The sequence below is a fragment of the Micromys minutus genome (assembly GCF_963924665.1).
Source record: "Micromys minutus genome assembly, chromosome: 3".
Lineage (NCBI taxonomy): Eukaryota > Metazoa > Chordata > Mammalia > Rodentia > Muridae > Micromys > Micromys minutus.
Genome location: NC_137972.1, coordinates 59,841,203 through 59,862,386, shown reverse-complemented (window position 1 = coordinate 59,862,386; position 21,184 = coordinate 59,841,203). Strand labels below are relative to the sequence as shown.

Genomic DNA, 21,184 nt, shown 5'->3' with positions numbered 1-21,184 from the left:
GGTAGAAAGCCCATGGGGCTATCAGTAACAGGGGGCCACTGTCCAACACCTCTCAGTGTATAGCTCAGGCTAATTGCAGCATGCAATGGGGATGGTAACAGTGTCACCAAACCTCTCCCAGAACTCACCAATGAGCTTGGGAATGGTAGAGAAATGGCTCTGACTGCTTTTGCAGAAGACCAAGATCTTTGACCCTGGCACCAACATGATAGCTCACAACTATCTAGTCGCAGGTGATAGAATGCTCTCTTCTGTCTAGAGAGTTGAAACCCTCTTCTAACCTCTGAGGGCACCAGACTTGAAGCAACCCTACTGTGCTGCTACTTACCATTTTTCTCAACTCCTGATTGGAAACAATGATAACATTTGGTGGGTCCCCAATGGCAGTGGCAGCTCCTCCAATGTTTGTGAAGATCACTTCTGCGATGAGGACTTGTCTTGGATCAAGATTGAGCACCTCACATAACCTGCCATGATTGTAAGACAGTGATAAGTCCTGTCCACAACCCACATTCTTTAAGTACTTGCTTGTACAGGAAGGCACATCAATGCACACACACACACACACACACACACACACACACATACACACACAATGCAGAGTGAACATCATCTTGATATACCACAAATTACAAGGAATCTTCTAAGTTTACACACCAGTCTGAGCTAGTCATGTGATGATATACCTTCTGCCTGCTCCCATAGCCTGGAAAGAGTGCTGAGCTCCATGAGTAGGGTCACAGGAGAGGAAAGGGCCTGGAGCAGGTGAATGGACACCGGCCATCAGATGCCTTCAGTTAAGAGAGTGGGGGCAATCAAAACTCACCAACAATAACACTAAGCCTGCTGACTTAGAACCTTATCTCTCTCTTTCTCTCTCTCTCTCTCTCTCTCTCTCTCTCTCTCTCTCTCTCTCTCTCTCTCTCTCTCAATTTACTTGAATTATTTCTTCCTTGGCTGTGGGTTGCATATTTGTCTTGGAATCTTTGGAAGTCCTGTGTCCTGATCTACTGAAGACTAAGCTCTAGGAGTAGGTAGAAGATGGGAAATGTGGGAATTCATGAGCAAAAACTTGTGTTACCCTAGTGACCTGCACAAATCTCTTGCCTATGTTCTCCAGGACAGTCTATGTCCTGGAAATCCAGACTCGTGTTCTCCGACTTCTCTTTGTATGTTTGCATATTCTGCACTGACACAAGCCAAAACTGGCCGGGCTGGAAATAATCTGGATTCTAGGGAAGGGATGGCCACTATCCCTTGGCTTTGCACAGATGTAAGGTGAGATCTGCCCCAAACTCGGCTTTAACTTCAATGTTGGAAGTATTCTACTCACCTTATGGTGACAGGGGTAAAGAGAAGCATTGTGGTGACATTGTCTAAGAAGGCAGAAAGGATGGCAGCCATGAGGCAGAGCATGAGGATCATGGCCCATACTCTTCCTCGAGAAAGTTGGTATGCCTAGGACATGTCAGGAGAGAACAAGCCAGAATCAGAACGTGCATACAAGAAATATCATATCTTCACTAATGACTCCAAGACATGGAGACCAAAATAAATTCTCATTCAGAATTTGCACAGAGTTTTGTTGTAGAACTTTTTTAAATTTCAACTACAAAACTGAAGTGAGGGTCACCACCAAGCCTCTGCATTAGGAGAGTGTGCTAAGGTCTCCTCATTCACTAGGCATGGAGGGTACGGTTCAAATCTTCAGACCCATTGACAGACGGTTCAGGGTTCTGGTTAACGTGCAAAGGGCAACCATGATGCATTACCATTTCATACCTTTTGGGATGATTTCCATTTTAAAAGATAAAAGATAACAGGGCTGGGTGATGTGTGTTAGCTGTAAAGCGTTTAGTTCACATGCACAAGGTCCAGGTTCAACTATCTGAACCACCTAAACCATACCAGCAGTGGAGAGATGGAAGTTGGCTTTCCTCTGTTACATAATGAATATGAGGCCAGACTATGCTAAACAAAACCCCGTTTTAAGGCCACCTTTGCACAGGGACACAGGCCTGGTGAGACTGCACTGTGAGTAGCCAAAGAGCAGAGAGAGCTAGGCCAAGCACACAAAAAACACGGCCCTCCGGTTGGTTCAGGGGAGCAGAAACTTTGCCATAGGGACTCAGTATCAGCCCAGAAAGGCATTGTGTGCAGACCAAACGCTCAGGCCATTTGAAACCCAGAACAGCAGAGATCCAGGAAACAGGCCTGGTGAGGCTGTGCCTTGAGTAGCCCTGGCTCAAAGTCTAGAAAACACAACATACTCAAACCTATGGGATACAATGAAAGCAGTACTGAGAGGAAAACTCATAGCTCTGAGTGCTTCCAAAAAGAAACTGGAGAGAGCATACACTAGCAACTTGATAGCAAAGTTGAAAGCTCTAGAACAAAAGGAAGCAGATACAACCAAGAGGAGTAGACAGCAAAAAATAATCAACCTCAGAGCAGAAATTGACCAAATAGAAACAAAAATAACCATACAAAGAATCAACAAAACCAAGAGCTGGTTCTTTAAGAAAATTAACAAGATTGATAAACCCTTAGCCAGACTAACTAGAAGTCAAAGAGTAAGTATCCAAATTAACAAAATCAGAAACGAAAGTTGAGACATAACAACTGAAACTGAGGAAATTCAAGAAATCATCAGATCCTACTACAAAAGCCTATACTCAACAAAGCTAAAAAATCTGGAGGAAATGGATGAATTCCTAGACAGATACAAGATCCTAAAGTTAAACAAGGACCATCTAAATAATCCCATAACACATAAAGAAATAGAAGCAGTCATCAAAAGCCTCCCAACCAAAAAAAAAATCCCAGGTCCAGATGGGTTCAGTACAGAATTCTATCAGATATTTATTGATGACCTAATACCAATACTCTCCAAACTATTCCACAAAATAGAGTCAGATAGAACACTACTTAACTCATTTTTCCAGGCCACAATAACTCTCGTTCCTAAACAACACAAAGACCCTACAAAGTAAGAGAACTTCAGACCAATCTCACTTATGAACATTAATGCAAAAATACTCAACAAAATCCTTGCAAACTGAATCCAAGAACACATCAAAATGATCATTCACCATGATCAAGTAGGCTTCATCCCTGAGATGCAGGGATGATTTCATATACAGAAATCCATCAATGTTATCCACCATAAAAACAAACTCAAAGCAAAAAACCACATGGTCATCTCACTAGATGCTGAGAAAGCATTTGACAAAATTCAATACCCTTTCATGTTAAAAGTCTTGGAAACAACAGGAATCCAAGGTCCATACCTAAGCATAATAAAAGCAATATACAGCACACCAATAGCCAACATCAAACTTAATGGTGAGAAACTTGAAGCAATCCCACTAAATCAGGAACTAGACAAGTCTGCCCACTCTCCCCCTACCTATTCAACATAGTACTGGAACTCTTGGATGGAGCAATTAGATAGTAAAATGAAATCAAAGGGATACAATTGGAAAGGAAGAAGTAAAATTATCACTATTTGCATATGACATGGTAGTATAGATCACAGACCCCAAAAATTCCACCAGAGAACTTCTACAGCTGATAAACAAGTTCAGCAAAGTGGCTGGATATAAAATTAACTCAAACAAATTGGTAGCCTTCCTTGACTCAAAGGACAAACATGTGGAGAAAGAAATTAGGGAAAAGATACCCTTCACAATAGTCACAAACAACATGAAATACCTTGGTGTGACTCTAACTAAGCAAGTGAAGGACCTGTATGACAAGAATTTCAAATATCTAAAGAAGGAAATCGAGGAAGATCTCAGAAGATGGAAATATCTCTCAGGCTCATGGATTGGAAGGATCAACATTGTAAAAATGACTATGTTACCAAAAGCAATCTACAAATTCAATGCAATCCCCATCAAAATTCCAACCCAATTCTTCATAGAGTTGGAAAGAGCAATGTGCAATTTCATCTGGAAAATTTCATATGCAAAAAAACCTAGAATAGCGAAATCCATCCTCAACAACCAAAAACCATCTGCAGGAATCACCACCCTGACCTCAAGCTATATTACAAGGCAATTTTGTTAAAAACTGCGTGGTACTGGTACAGAAAAAGGCACGTGGATCAATGGAATAGAATAGAAGATCAAGAAATGAACCCTCACACATATAGTCACTTGATTTTTGACAAAGGCGCTATAAACATTCAATGGAAAAAGGACAGCCTCTTCAACAAATGGTGTTGGTTCAACTGGCACTCAGCATGCAGAAGAATGAAAATAGACCCTTTCTTATTTCCTTGTACAAAGCTCAATTGTAAGTGGATCAAAGATCTCCACATTAAACCAGGTACACTGAAACTATTAGAAGAAAAAGTGAGAAAGAGCTTAGAACGCATAGACACAGGGGAAATTTTCCTGAACAGAACACCAGTGGCTCATGCTCTTAGGTCAAAGATCAACAAATGGGACTTAATGAGATTTCAAAGTTTCTATAAGGCTAAGGATATTGTCAAGAAAACAAAATGGCAGCCAACAGATTGGGAAAAGATCTTTACCAACCCCACATCTGATAGAAGCCTAATATCCAAGGTATACAAAGAACTCAAGAAGTTAGACCTAGGAGAATCAGACAATCCTATTAAAAAATGAAGTACAGAGCTAAACAAAAAGTTCTCAATTGAGGAATATCAAATGGCTGAGAAGCATCTAAGGAAGTACTTGACATCCTTATTTTTCAGGGAAATGCAAATCAAAACAACCCTGAGATTCTACCTCACACCAGTCAGAATGGCTAAGACCAAAAACTCAGATGACAGCAGATGCTGGGGAGGATGCAGAGAAAGAAGAACACTCCACCACTGTTGGTGGGGTTGTAAACTGATACAACCACTCTGGAAATCAGTCTGGCGGTTCCTCAGAAAAGTAGACATAGTACTACCTGAAGACCCAGTTATTCCACTTCTAGGCATATACCCCATGGACGCTCCAGCATACAATAAAGACACATGCACCACAGTGTTCATAGCAGCCCTATTTATAATAGGCAGAAGCTGGAAAGAACCCAGATATCCTTCAGTAAATGAATGGATACAAAAATTTTGGTATATTTACACAATGGAGTACTACTCAGCTATCAGAAACACTGACTTTATGAAATTCCTAAGAAAATGAATGCATCTAAAGAATATCCTGAGTGAGGTAACCCAGTCACAAAAGAACAGACATAATATTCAGTCACTGATAATGGGATACTAACCCCAGAAAGCTCTGAACACCCTAGAAACAACTCACAGGCTATATGAAGCTCAAGAAAAACAAATGCCACAAAAAAAAAAAAAAAAATGAAAGCCTCAGTCCTTCTTAGGAAAAAAATAAAGGTATAAGCACCATCTCAGAGTGTGGTACACCTGGACCTTCAATCATTAATAATCCAAGAGCTAAGAGAACAGCCTTGTGGCAATTTTTGGTATTCAGAAATCATTATGCTTAATCTATACTCAACAAGAAATCTGTTTCCATGTTATGTCCTGTCCTACATGTACTTCATGCTTATGGTAACTAGTGGGATTTCAATGCATGCTATCATCAAACCTCTAAATAAATTAAGTACTGACAAAAATATTCATATAATGTTCTGCCAATATGCCTTTAATAATCTGTATATATATCCCTCTTTTTTTAAAATAAAGTGTTAAGAAAAAAACCTCGTTTTAAAATCAGAAGGGAGGTAGGAGTGAAAGAGATCAAGCACGGGAGAAGCACAGGAGATAGGGGAGCCTCCTAGCCTAATACGAAGTCAGTACACTGTGGAAATTAGTACAGATGTGTTTTGAAGAACAAGAATAACCACAGGGAGCAACCGTAGGTGGTAAAGGGACAGACACTTGCACCATGTTTTTTAGAGAACCCTTCAGAGATGTGGAACCAATATGAGTGTTTGTTGGCCGATGAATAAAGACAACATACTCATAAGCATAAAATACTATTCGCCCATGCCATCCGCACATTTTCAGCAATGACTTAATATAAGAATAGCTGGGGCATTATCTGAAGTGTAATAAGCCAGGCTTGACATGTAAGTGCCGTATGATTTCATTTCTGTGTGAAATTCAAGAACGGACCCCACAGATGCAGGGAGTTGGGTGAGAGAGAATAGAGACTCTGGTTGAATGGTAAAGGGCACAGTAAAAAGGTGTAGATTTAAGAACTTCTGCACAGGCAGGGTGACGACTGCATATTTCAAAATAACTTAAAATGTAAATTTTAAGCTGGGTGTAGTGGCTCACAACTTTAATCCCAATACTTGGGGCAAATCTCTGAGAGTTGAGGCCAGACTGGGCTACATACATAGTGACTTCCAGGACAGCCATGGCTATGTAGAGAAACTCTATCTCAAAAACAAAACCAAAGAAAATAAATGTGGCTGGATGTTCCCTGAATAAACAAACATTTTATTTTTTATAAATAAGCAAACACTTATTTATTATAAATAAACAAACAAAAAATAAACTGATTACCAGGCAAGAGGGCAGGACTGGAAGAAGGGGGAGGCGGGAGAAAATGCTCTCTGCACGGAGCGAGCAAGAGAGGCAGACAGAATGTAGGGAGCCAGAGGCAGTGGGTCTGCCACCGGAGACTTTCTGACAGAATAGTTTGTAAAATTAGGATGCTAGGTTCTGCGCCCAGCGATTATGTTACCTGTTGATTCTAAACTAAGATTGTGTGGTGTTTTCCTTCACGCGGAGACTTAACTAGGTCCCAGAGAAAGGTACAGTGGCCGAGCATAGTATACAAAGATGCACCTCAGTCAGCCACGGGAATTTGGAAGCCCCGGGCGAGCATAAGCTCAAGGTAACATTGGAGGCAGCAGCCAGCTCCGGGAAATTAGTAAGATGGGAGGAGAAAGCAATTTCGGAGCTCCAGAGAGACAGAGCTAGCTTGGGTGAGACAGACCCTAACTAAAACAAAAGAATGTGATACTGGCCTGTCTGCAGGGCTGGAGACAGACAGAAGCTACCAGCCGGTGCCTACACAGCATTAGCATAGGATGTTTTTTATATTTCACGCTACAAATTTCAAATATGTTACCATAAAAAGAAATGATTGTAAGGATGTGTTCTTTGGCTTGGTTTAACCATGACACTATGTGTGCATATACATTAAAATACCACTTTATATTTTCTAGACATATGATTACAATTTGTCAACCAAATGATAATTATAATTTAAAAAAAAATAAAACCTTTAAGAAGCTAGCACATTAGCCCAGTAATGAAACATGTACTGGGCATATACACGGCCCTTTGTTCAATCCCAGCATAAGTAAATAAATATTATCCATATATATTTAAAACAACAACAAAACTGATTTTCCCAAATTTAAAAACCAGGACTATGCAGGTCTCGAAAGTAAACATTGAAGGCAATGCAATCAGAGGCTGACGGCTTGACATATTCAGACTTTAAATGCAGAGCAGGGGGTTAATGTATAGCCCTAACCAGCTAATTCAAATTCAAATGCCATTACACAAATGCTTAGGTGGAGAACTTTTTGCCCTGAGTTTCCCCCTTTATTTTCTTATGGAAAAACCAAGAGTGTTGCTTTCACATCATGCTTAGCACCAAGATTATACCCAGGCTTCCTGAAGACATTCTGAAAGAAAGATGGAATTTTAAATATTTTAATTTACTAAATATATATTAGTATAATAAGTAGAATTATTCAGTTAATTAATATGACTAATTATTGATCACATTTGTAGTTTATATCGCTTTGGCTATATAAAAATACGTTCACATTTATTTATTTAGTGTATGATCAGCAAGTGCAACACCACACCTACCTTTACAGCACAGTAATCAAAAAATCCTGTTTCTGAAAATACAGCTACTAAGATCATCTGTAAGGGGAAAAGTAGACAATAACAATTTTAGTGAAATACCACATTGGAATGATGTCAGACTGACCCATCCTGAGTCCGGGCATCCTGACAGCTGAGCATCAGGGATGCAGCTTGGTCCTGCGGGATGGCCAGCAGTTCAGTTATCTGCATATGAACTCTGAGTGGATGAACCTCTCACAGATGGTTTGTGAGCATCTTTCTATCCAGGGCATTGTCGTAGAATATGTTATCAACCAGCTAATCCTGACAACAGATATCAAATGCTACCTTCACTTAGACAAAAGAGATCAATGGCTTGATCTGTCTTGAAGCTAGAAGCAGGGAAAGCCATGGCCCAGAAGTGGTCATTGTACCCCGTTGTCCCCATAAGCAGCACTCAGACATTGAATAGCTTTAAAGTTGTAACAAATGTTGGTTTCTAAAATTATTGAACTGATTTTTTTTTCTTACAACTTTGAATACCACATGTACTGAAACAACTGCCCTTCAATCCTGTGTGCACCGAGAATGCTTACCTATGTTACTACTGATGACAAACGAGGAAAACAGCCACCCCATGGGCTAACAGAAACAGTGCCCCATTTATTCTGTGTTTAATCAACCAGAAATTCCAGCAAGCCTGGACTTGCTAGAAGGTTTCCTATTTGCCAAGAAGTAGAATAGCATTCAGTTCCATCAGGTTTTTTTTTTTTTAAGCTTGCAAATATCTGATAGGCTCCCTTTTTAATTCAGATGCTCAACCCAACACCTTCTTCCCAGGGCCAACACAGAGACTGAATCCTCCGTGGAATTTAAGGTCAGACACACCTGTCTTTTTACCCTTCATCCACATTGCTACATGTTGAATTTAGAATGGATAAGTGCAGGGTCAAGACTTATAACAACACTTGACTTATTATTCTGCACTTCAAGTTTCTTACTTGACCTCTGGATGTTCTTTATCTTGTGAGGTCACTGTGGGAGTTTGATGAAATTATATAAGCTGGTTAGATTATATAAAAATTATCAAAAGTAGTTGTATTCGTGGACCTAATACGCTTCAAATAAACTACCTGAAACACAAATACTGCAAATCAGCTTTAACCCAGCACTACCCTTGTGTAGAGCAACTTACTAACTCAGCAGGCTCCTGTGAGGCTATTTGTAGCATTCAGTACATCATGTGAACATGAGTAGACACATGTGGGTGGCAGCTTGTGTGGCCTTCTCTTGTTATGGGGGATCATTCTGTCATATGTGGAACAGGGACTTGGGCAGGCAGTCCCAGGAAGTAAGTCAGGTAAGGGAACACCCACTTGGCACTACCATTATAGAATCAAAAGAATAGATGAGCTAAGTGGCTGCTGGAGCAGTTTTAATTAAGGAAAAACATCAGACCATTTTATAGGCTGAATTCTCTCCCTCCTCTTTAAAATATATATGTTGAACTTTCAGTGCTCAAAGATGTGGCTGCATCCAGAGACAGGACTTTTAAGTATGACAATAAAATCATTAGGGTAAACTTTATTGAATTGGACAGTTGACTTTATAATGAGACCATTAGGGAGGAAGGTAATTGAATATGACATCTGGGCTGATAAGATAATGGAATTGAGATAAAGGCATGTGGAGAGAAGACAGGCAAGGAGGAGTCTCAGTTGAGGTCAGCCCTGCTGATACTTTGATCTCAGACATCAGTCTCTTTAACTGCGAGAGATAGGTTTTCACTGGTCAGACCACCATATACATATTTATACATATAGGTCATACTTTATTATAGCAGTTCTAGCAAACTACTACACCGTTTGCTTGACTGTTAAAAAATAGTATGTTATGAACATCTGATTTCCTTCTCTCCAGATGACCAAGCCTTTCTCAGCACCCAACGATGTTGTTGGCTCCTCTCTGAAACCTGAGTTCAGAGCTCGGTTCCACCTTCCCACTCCAAGTGGATAACAGTTCTGCATCCTTTTGAAGCCTAGAGCTGACTCCAGCAAAAGGATGAGGCTGCCTGGCAGTCTACAAAGTGGGCCTCTTGGTGCAGTGCAGTTGAAGCATGCAGACCTTGTCTAAAGAATGGCCCAGGAACATGATCATTCCACTTTGGTCCAGGGCCTTGCCAAACCTCATTTTGTTCTAGCTTAGCTGACTTTCAACTCAAGTCCTACACTAATCCTCTGTGTGTTTGTCTTCCCTTTCTACAAACCGACCTATAATGTTCCTCACCACACACCAGTATGATAAACTGACAAGCACTGAACTCACTTACTTACTATTACTTAGGGACATTTTTATTTATTTAATTAAGATCACTTTTCCCAGACACTGAAATTTTTCCAGGTTCATGTATTTGAAGTGTGTCTGATTTTAATCTTAAGGGGATAATCAAATAAAATTGTTAACTTTTAGAAATAGTGATGCCATTTCATTGTTCAAAAGCCCTAGAGATAAAGTCTTATGATAACAAATCAGCACCACCATTCCCTCAGCCCAGGGAAAAATGAGCTAGACATACACTAACACTTCTCAATCAAGCCCTGACTGTCAAGAGATGCGCCATCTTGACTATAAGGATAGGATCAGAAACCGTGGAATAGTGTAGGACTCAGACTCAGAGCCATATCCTGCTGGGAAGATTGTAATTACCATGCCAAACAGCAGGGCCAGAGTCTCAAAATCAATCCATTCCACCACTTGAGTCAGGCTGGGTCTCTGTAATCAAAGCACAAAATTGCCAATTAATCCTGTGCATCGACCTATGGAGCAAAGCTCTAAAATGGGGGCTGCCCTTACCGCAAGCACACACATTGGGCCAAAACTGGAAACACTACATCTCCACTTGCCTTTGAAATTGAATTATATCACACTGCTGAACATCATGGCCCAGTGCATCTGCCACATCCAAAGTATTCATGAGAAAAATAAGGAGGAGATGTAGTCCTGGAAGCTCTAGGAAGAATTATCGCCTGGATAGCTGGTTTAGTCTTCCTCGGTGGGTGGGGTCATATGGTCAACAGCTGTCTATTTTACTCACCAAGTACCACTAGAAGTGAGCAACTACCAGAACCTAGCCTGCCTGGGAAAGGGCAGGTCACTAAGTGCCCGGGGACTTCCTGATGCATGTGCCTGCTATATGTCATAAGAACGATTTTCCAAATGAAATATTTGAACCATACTCATGAGAACAAGTGCATGACTCAGAGACTTGGAGGCTGTTGGCGTGTTAGCACTCCTTCTCGGCTCTGCCCAACAGTTACCTAGCAATAGTCAGGTAGGCCTGGCTTTCTATAAAAAGCACTGCTTGGCCTCTCTTTTCTCTCTCAGACCTTTTCCTCTTTCTGACCCTCACTTCTCTCTCTCTCTCTGACCCCTTTGTCCCTCCTTGCCCAACACTACATATTCCCAGCCAGCCTTTTTTCTTCTTTCTCTCTGTTCTCTCTCTGTTCTCTCTCTCTCTCTCTCTCTCTCTCTCTCTCTCTCTCTCTCTCTCTCTCTCTCTCTCTCTCTCTCTCCCCCCCCCTCTCTCTCTGTCCTCTCACCCCCTATCTTTCTCTGCTTCCACTCCCTTCTCAACCCCCCTTCTCATGCCCTAAATAACCTCTATTCTATACTAGACCTGTAGGATGTCTGGTACCTCACAAAGGAAAGGATGCCTCAACATGGGCCCATGGCAGCACCCCCTCCCACCACACCATACCACTCAGTAAAAATCATAGCATTAGCTTTAAAAACATGTCAGAGGTAATCTCTCTCCAGCCCAGAATGCACCCCACATCCATGGACTACATCCAGCTTGAGCAGCCCCCACTTTCCCATGGTAGCAGTGTAAACTTCGCTATGCCAGTTACCTCAACTTCACACAACCAGTATCATCCCCGGGGTCTATATTTAACCATTAGCACTGCCTGACAGAACTGTCTCAGAACTCTCTAGCAGGAAAAAAATCCTTAGAAAAGATGGCTCACCGATGAAAGCCCTTGTCAGGTTTACTCTAAAATGGACCTCCTCGTAGTATACAACTCAGCTATTATGGGAAACAACAGTTGAGAGCTGGGATATCACTCAAGAGTACTTGCCTAACATGCATGAGGCCCTAGGTTCCATTCTAACTATTACAAGAAATCAAAAGTTTTTTTATAGATAAATTTTAGAATTTAGTTTTTTAAAAAAAGTTTACCTTTCAGACTAGCATCTGTTTATAGCAAACCCAGGCAAGAAGAAATTCATGTATTTTACGGATGCTTTCAGACTAATGACATTTTAAGTTAAGAATATATATCACAAATAATCATATGGGAAGGTGAATGACCTGTTCGTTTTTTTAAGGGGAAAAAATCCAACAAATTCCAAAGCTGCTTTCTTGTGTTTTATCATTATTTTCTTATTTTTTTCTTTTATTGGATATTTTTATTTACATTTCAAATGTTATCCCCTTTCACTGTTTCCCCTCCAGAAATCCCTTATTCCATCCCCCTCCCCTGCTTCTATAAGGGTGCTCTCCACCTTAACTTAACCCTAACTCCTGTCTCAATTCCTCTACACTGGGGCATCAAGCCTTCACAGGACCAAGGGCTTCCACTTCCATTGATGCCAGACAATGCCATCCTCTGCTACATATGTAGCTGGAGCCATGGGTCCCTCTGTGTGTACTCTTCGGTTGGTGGTTTAGTCCCTGGGAGCTCTGGTGTGTCTGGTTGGTTGATATTGTTGTTCTTCCTATGGGGTTGCAAACCCCTTCAGTTCCTTCAGTCCTTTCTCTAACTCCTCCGTTGGGGACTCAATGCTCAGTCCAATGGTTGGCTATAATCATCCACCTTTCTGTTTGTCAGGCTCTGGCAGAGCCTCTCAGGAGACAGCTATATCAGGCTCCTGTCAGCAAGCACTTCTTAGCATCTGCAATATTGTCTGGGTTTGCTGATGGTATATGGGATGGATCTCCAGGTGCTTTCTTAAACCAAGTTTGTCAGTTCATGGCCTCTATAAATCATGGGCAAAACCCATGGAAGCATCACATTAAACAATTTTAAACAACTAATACACCCTGGGCCTGGCACTGTATCTAGTGGTAAAGGCAGTAAGTACATCAAACAGAGCAACTTACATCTCCAACCACAGCCAGTGCTGCTAGTGCTGCGAGAGCTCCCAACATGGCTGCCAGGGTTCTGTGAACAATCTGGAGAAGGAAGACACAAAAAGCATGTGTTGACAGGTGAGTGCTCCATGTGTGTTGCGTACCACAACAATGAAAAATGAAAAAGACACCAAGGGGCTTGATATCTCAGCAGCCCATAGACACACACAACCACCAGCCGCCTAGATTCCTGGAAAGTTGTTTTCATCTCCAGAACAACCTCAAAAGTATGCTCAATGGAAGTCTACAGTAAAGCATCATTAGTTATTTACCATGTTCTCTTTAGACAACAGGGCCTTTACTTTCAGGATGTAAGTCAGCACTTTCCAATTATGAAGACTAATTGTAAGTCAGCACACAGACAACTAACTGCCTTATCTGATTGAGACTTCAGCCTATAACGGAATCGCAAAAGAATTCTCCCCTAGTGAGTGATAATCCAGTGGACATGAAATTTCTAATGCCAAATATGCTGGGAAATCAGATTCTGTTTGCACGGCCACAAAAAACACAAAATTGTAAAGCAACCACTGAAAGGGGTGTCTTTAAAAAGTTAAATGTAAGCCTACCATATAATTTAACAGTTCTACTAGGAATCTGCTAAAGACAAATGAGCACATGTATCACATAAAAGCACAACTGTTCTGAACATTTATTTAAAATAGGCCAAACCTGGAAATTTCCATGTGTCCATTTGTACACTAGATTCCAAGTTCACTTTCAAGTAATTTTATATCTACCTTTTAAAATATATTCAATGTTTTTATTTTCAAGAGTTAGTATATTTGTTTTACTATTTTCGTTTATCATCATCTTCTTCTTCATCATCATTATTAGCTTGGTTCTGGATTTTTCTTTTTTTGTTTTTGATTTACATTTTTGTAGGTCTTTTAAGTTTTTATCGAAATTAGAATTTTTTCTTTTTTTCCTTGTTTTTACTTTATTTTAAAAAAACACAGATAAATGTACAAATTTTCAGCATTTTTGCATAAAAGTATACGAATACATTTTGAAGGTTGTAATTAAGTATTTGTGGGTACATATACATACACATATGTATATATGTAACAATAATATAAGAAAAGAGGCTATTAATTTAAGGGGATAGGAGAGAGACTAGGAAGGGCTGTAGGGAGGAAAGGGGGATGTGATACAGTTCTATTTTAATTAAAATATATTCTTTTTTGTTGTTGTTGAACTTCACACAGTCTGTGAGTTGTTTTGGGGGTGTTCAGAACTTTCTGGGGTTAGTATCCCATTATCAGTGACTGCATATTATGTCTGTTTTTTTGTGGCTGGGTTATCTCACTCAGGATGATATTCTCTAGATGCATCCATTATTTAAGAATTTCATTAAGTCATTGTTTCTGATAGTTGAGTAGTACTCCATTGTGTAAATATACCACAATTTTTGTATCCATTCATCTACTGAAGGACATCTGGGTTCTTTCCAGCTTCTGGCTATTATAAATAGAGCTGCTATGAACACTGTGGTGCATGTATCTTTGCTGTGTGTTGGAGCGTCTCTGGGGTAAATGCCAGGGTGCCCCAGAGGGAGCACCCTCACAGAAGCAGGGAGTAGGGAGGGTGGGTAGGGCGTTTGGAGGGGGGGACTGGGTATATATAACTGGACTCCTGAGATTTCTCAGACACTGAGCCGCCAACCAGGCAGCATAAATGAGCTGGTCAAATAAAGAAAAGGCCAGGATGCTCACATGGTGTCTGAAATGTACAACAGAAATCTTCAGTGTTGAGGGGTGTGGGAGCCAGCATGCACTTTGGTGTGTTAATTGGTGGCACCACAGGGAGCCATATGTCCCTTCTGCCTTTTGGAATTCACAGATATGGACTTTTCCCTTGGATCTGACCAATCTAAATCTGTGTTCCCAGCCCATACTTACTCACATTTGGTTCCAAATAAACTATATTTTTACTCTCTTTAAAGTGAGAGCTATGAGATTTGTTTGTTTGTTTGTTTGTTCTGTGTTTGTTTTTACATGGGCAGTTATGGTGTCATGACACAGGGCTCCGAGGATGATCTAGTTTTCACTGGAGGAATCATATGTATGAGAGTCGGAGCCTGCAAGGACCCATTGAATCCAAGCCAGCAGGTGTCATTTGCTCCAGAGGAGTGTCTATAAGTTCTTTCTGGGGCTCTGGGCCTCCCTTGGTTTGCTCACCTGCCCATTTGTTAATTCTGATCTGGCTAGTAAGGATCCTAATTTGGTAGTTCCCTTTTTGGTCTGCTTCCAGATTACGGTCTCTAGTTTGACACATTTTGGTCTAGACATTTGCTTGACTTTGATGAGTTTGGCTCTCTAAAGGCATTTTCGTCTCATTTTTGGGGGAACGCTGAAAGCATTCTGGTTTCTGTTTTTGTCTTTGGTGTTATATTAGGACTGATGGAGGCAATGTGACCTCAACAGCAGCAAAGTCCGTTATTCAGCCACAAAGAGCAGCAGTCTCTCAAGAAGTGGAGACCGTGGCACAGTGTAGGGCTCTTGGGAGGCTTTTCCCTTTCACTTATTTATGTATTTGTTTTACATCCTGAAGCCTCCTTTCCCAGTCCGAAAGTCACACATCCCTTTTCTCCCACCTCTTCCGTTCACCTCTGAGAAAAGGTTTTCCCCTTTCCCGGGTACCAACCAACCCACTCTAGCACCTCAAGTCACTGCAAGGCTAGGCATAGTCCCCAAGGGGCCAAGTTAGACGACTCTGTCGGTCTTCTTGTGGATCCCTTACAGGTTCCTCAATCCTTCCCCCAACTCGCACATGACTTCTCCAGCTCTGTCTCATGTCTGGCTACAGTTCTCTGCATCTCAGCTGTTGGGTTAAGCCTCTCAGAGGACAGCTATGCTAGGCTCCTGTCCGTGAATACAAGTTGACAGATACAAACATGACCTGAGGCTCCAAGGTAGTTGAAGGAGGAAGGCAGGCCTGCAATGTGTCCCTATTGATCCTCTGAGGACAGGTCGTCATAGACCCAGCAAATTGGCGGGGTTTCTACTGCCTTAGGACATAAATAAATGCAGTAGCTTGGGGGTTTTACCTTCTGCAGATTTGTTCCACCGCAATCGTAAAGCTGCAAATGCCAGTGGAGATTGGTACTTTGACCTTATTCGATTCATCCAGCTCCTAATTGCCTGCAGAGGCCATCAGAGGGTCAACTTTCCTGTCAGGAGCTTCTCAGCTCACCTGAGGCTTTCATTAACCCTTCATTGTGGTATTTTTGCCTTCAGAATCGCCCGGCACTCTTTGAATGCCTAATTGTATGGTTTTCGGCTACTTCTCCCATGATCTTACCAAGCTTGTAGCAGCTCTTGATTCTTCCAGATGCCTCTGGATGCTCCACCCGCCCTGCTCCCTCTTTCTAACACACACACACATTCCACAGCATGGAATGATGTTAGTTTCCTTACAGTACTCCTTCATACCCTGTTCCTGGGTAAGAAGAAAATCTACTGGCTGTCCTGGAAGATATTCACTGGGAACTGGCCACCCAGTGTCTGGAGCACCCTTGTGTTTGTGTAAACATGAGGGAAAACTTTGAGACCCAATGAGAGAAGACAGGGTGGGGGCACTGGGATAGTCCTTCCAAAAAGCAGTAGGTGATCCTTATTCAAAATATGCCTTTCTTGGCTAACATAGATGGCATTTTTCTCAGCAGAGAGAAGAAAGTGAGGAGACAGACAAACAGACACAAGGGTTCCAAAAAGGAAGAGTGTTTAAAGATAAGCCAACATCTGGAACTTGGGGTGTGAATATTTTATCTTATGAGTATTTAGAAGAATAAGAGATCTAAGTATAGCCTGGCTTTAGGGTTCCCTCAGTGGGGAATTTTACTAACTCCAAATTAGTTTCTCTTTTATGTTTAACCAGGTCGTAGGCAGTTAAATTTTTAAAGATCACAAGTGGGCAGGCTTCTTAATTAAAATGGAAAAAAAGATCTGATTTTAGAAATTAATTAAAATGGTAATTTGTAATAAGAGGTCTACAAAAATGAGTTAAAATGAGATACTAAAAATAAAAAATTGATTTTTTTTTAATTTTTAGAATTTATATCAAAACTATAGACAACTTCTAAAAAATAGTGTCCTATTTGTTGGAGCACAGTCTAAGCATAGATCTGTGTGAGGAGAATTCTGAGTGCTTATGAGAACACTCCGAGAAAGCAAGGCAACAGTCCTGTGACCTCAGTTTCTTCAAAACACTGAATTGGTCTCAGAGTGTGGTTTTGTACCCCTTTCATGGAGTGGATTTACTTCAGATTAACATCTTTGAAAGTATATTATGTGGGCTGGAGAGATGGCTCAGCGGTTAAGACCACTGTTCTTCCAGAGGTCCTGAGTTCAATTCCCAGCAACCACATGGTGGCTCACAACCATCTCCAACAGGATCCTAAGCCCTCTTCTGGTTGTATAAAAACATTGAGTGTACTCATAAACATAAAATAAATAAATAAATCTTTTTTTAATTTTAAAATTATATTATACCAAAGAATTGTTTTGAAATAAATTTAAGATTCATTATCCATAACTGCTTGATTTGCATACTTAAATATGCACCTATATTCATAATATTGTGTGAAATTTCATTTCGTGGAAACAGATTGTAAGTGGGGGAAAGTTTAAGAAGCTCAGATCAAAGTAACAATGTAAAGGTCCATATTATTGGATCTGGTATATAAGTAGATGCAGCACGCTGGTTACAGTAACGACATGTGCTTATAGCAATAAAGGGAAGACAAGAAAAGTAAACAGCATCAAATGTAGATCAAGTTGGTTATTTCAAATCACAATAGTACTAACAACCTAAACCTCACTCTCACCTGGAATCAGTTATTTTCTGGCCTCTGCCTCACCCTATCTTCAGACATGAGTAATCACCCTGACTAGGAAATAACGACCCAGACTAAGAGATCTTCCGTGATCTCTGGCCTTGGAACTGCTTTTTGGAGCTGTAGCAACCTTTGAATATTGAAATGTCAGGGCTTACGGCAAACAGATAGAACGTGATGCAAACCCCAGCACTCCTGAATCTTTTAACTTGTTGGCAGTTTTAACCTAGCACAGGGCTCCATGAGTGTTGCTGGAGAATCACAGATATAAAATGTCTCCCATATTCAAGTGTGTGCTCCCTCTGCTAGAGGACATATGTTCCACAACGTTCCTGAAATCCCAGATGCTAGCTAAAATCACCCTAAGAGATCCAACAGGAAGCTGGGTATGGTACTCATACTTGTAATATCAGCCCTTGGATGGCTAAGGTTGGAGATTTTTCAATAAATTCCTGGCATCCTGATCTACCCAGTGACTTCCAGACATCCTAGTCTACACTGTGATTTCCAGACATTCTGATCTACCTACACAGTGAGTTCCAAACATCCTGATCTACCCAGTGACTTCCAGACATCCTAGTCTACACTGTGATTTCCAGACATTCTGATCTACCTACACAGTGAGTTCCAAACATCCTGATCTACATGACTAGTATCAGCCATTGAGTTACATGATGAAACATTTTCTCATTCCCTTTTCAAAAGATGGGATGAATAGGTGAAAGGAGAGAACTGCATACCCTTGTGGTGAAATAAATCAGAATACCCCTTCCACTGAGATGCTGAGCAGAACATAAGCATCATTTGAGATGGATACATACTGTTAAGTATTAAACAATGTTAAGATTGTTAGTTTGTGCTGTGCTTTGGTCAAGTCTTTATTTTAAACAACTTGTGGTGGGCACTACTCTTGCACCTGACAATCTTGACTGCAGAATTGTCCACCTAGTAACCACTTTCCTGGCAACTGCCTACACTGTCAACATGACAGCCAGCTTTTGTATACACTTTGTAAGCACTCTGAGGACATGTTAGCAGTTGCGGAGGACCCATTAGCACCACAACTAGTGATGCTAATGTTTGTTGTAAACGTTCCGCAGAAATTGGTTCTACTAAAACTTGGGATGTGGAGACAGGAGGATCAGGAGTTCAAAGTAATCCTCATCTACAAAGTGAGTTAAAGGGCAGCCTGGACTCCATGAGATCTTATTTCACAAAGAAAGAAAGACGAATGAAGAGATGGCTCAGGAGTTAAGAACAATGGCTGCTCTTTCACGGGTGCTGAGTTCAATTCTAAGTTCCTCCATGGTGGCTCACAGCCATCTATAACCATAGTTCCGTGTTATGGGATGGTGTTTTCTGGTGTGTATGTAGATGTACATGCAGACAAAATATCCATATACACAAATAAATAAATCTTCAAAAAGAAGAAGGGGGCTTTAAGTATGAACAGTATTGATAAGTTCTAGATGAACCTGTTTACCCTGCTCTGAGACTGATACACACAGAGACATTCATTTACATAAATGTCTTCTGTGATGGGCACAAACACTTTTGTCATATTCCTTCTCTGTCTACTTCACTCAACTTTCAAAGCAGCTGGAAGACCCTCTTGCCTTTTATGCCTCCTAGAGTTGTGACATTAGGCCAAATGAAAGCTTTCTCCCAAATGGCCTTTTCATAACTATGTTGGATCTTTATCATTAGCAGAGCAGACTGAGCTAGGGACATGAAGAGGCAGATGTAGCAGCAACTGTAAAGGTGGTGGCTGCAGCAGATGTGGTAACTACAGCAGTAACAGTGACTTGAGTGCAGCTGAAGGCCAGAGAGTGGCCATTTTGAAAACAAGGAGCAGAAACATGGGGGAAAACAGGGGCTGATAGAGTCAGAGCAACGGTAAGAGAAGGAGGAGCACTGAAGCTATAGAAAAAAGGAAGGCTATGAGGAGACAGAGAAGAGAAGATGTGGCCTCTGGTTACTAAGAGTTCTCAGGGGTGGCCAGACATAAAGGGTTAAAGGCTAGAGAACTATACCATGGGCCACTGTCAGGGGCTGAGGGTCCTGACAGTGCAAGGCCAGAAAACTGTAACATTGGCTGTCCCAGCCTCCACCATTGGTTTCTGTAGAGCTGAGGGTTCCAGAATGCATGTCTCATCTGAGACCATCACTGGCTGCTTGCTGCTGTCTGCCGCTGACCCTGGGTCCTGTTAAAAGCGGAGGACTGCAATAGCTGTAAAGTTCCAAGAATTTTCGGGAATAGAGCCTCATGACCAAGCCTCCATGTATTGCGCACAGAGCCGGAAACGGCTCCTAAAGTCTTGAATTGTTGTCTGATGCCTTTAGTTGTTGAGAGCCCTACCAAACCAAAGCTTTCTCAGAGGCCTAGATGAAAGAACAAAACGTGCCTAGTTCTGTGTCCTTGCCCAAAGGCAGACTTAGTAGGAACCAGTCTGGAGCTGGGGCCATGACCACAAAGATACTAAGGTTCCTGTGAATTTATCTTTTCCCCCTGAAGAGACTAGAGTTCTCAGTCCCAAAGCCATGTGCTCAGTCTCTGATGCCCTGGTGATACTCTGTATTCTCTTTGAGCAACATTGCTTGACTGAATTTATGCTGACTTGATCCCATTTCTCCCCCTTAAAATTATATATAGGATGCTGTGCTTCTTAGTATTTACTTGGCATCAGTTATAGCTTATGCAAGACCTCTAAGTCCCAAATGTTACTATTTTCTTATATTCCTATCTCTTGGTCGTCATCCTCTTAGGACCTGGTTTCTAAAAATCAACCCACTGATCCAGGTCATTTTACCTCAGAGATTAAAGCTGTAGACCTAATCTGTTAGTACTGTCCCTAGGCTCAGGCATCCAAAACCCTTTGACTGTCAGCATGGAAGAGCATCTCCTCACCTACTACAATGTAAACCCTAGTGCAAAAGGACCCTAAACTGTTGATTCATCATAACCGCACTTTTCTGAGAGCTTCAGGCCTCACATTTATACCCAAAGGGATGTAATATCAGCCACAATGAAGCCATAAATACATAAATACACCCCAACAAATGTTGAGGGTGGATAGAGTTGGAGGTGCCATGAATCTACCTTCATGACTCCATAGCATTGTCTTTTATGTGAGAACAGCTCCTGCAGACTTTAAAACCCTGCACCTCATGCAAAGCAGAGCCTGGAAAGTTACAGAAAAGTCAATAGAAAGCCATTGAGCGACACTGGCTAATATACTAAAACATGAAGTCGTCTAAAGCAAAGTGCTACAGAGGTGAGAAAAAATCAATAAAATATGTGACAAAGGCCTTAAGGAAGAACTGAAGACCTCAAACAGCTATTAGACAA

The 21,184-nt window shown here is 41.2% G+C and overlaps 1 protein-coding gene across 1 annotated transcript in view; it reads right to left on the bottom strand.

Moving 5' to 3' along the window:
- Positions 1-21,184, bottom strand: part of OCA2 (OCA2 melanosomal transmembrane protein) — a gene marked incomplete at both ends in the record, with an annotated part of 280,886 nt that overhangs the window by 210,576 nt on the left and 49,126 nt on the right. The window contains 5 exons of the mRNA XM_080915069.1: positions 329-467; positions 1,334-1,458; positions 7,829-7,885; positions 10,514-10,579; positions 12,969-13,040. Coding sequence (XP_080771195.1) covers positions 329-467; positions 1,334-1,458; positions 7,829-7,885; positions 10,514-10,579; positions 12,969-13,040 — 459 coding nt within the window. The remainder of the gene's footprint in view (positions 1-328; positions 468-1,333; positions 1,459-7,828; positions 7,886-10,513; positions 10,580-12,968; positions 13,041-21,184) is intronic.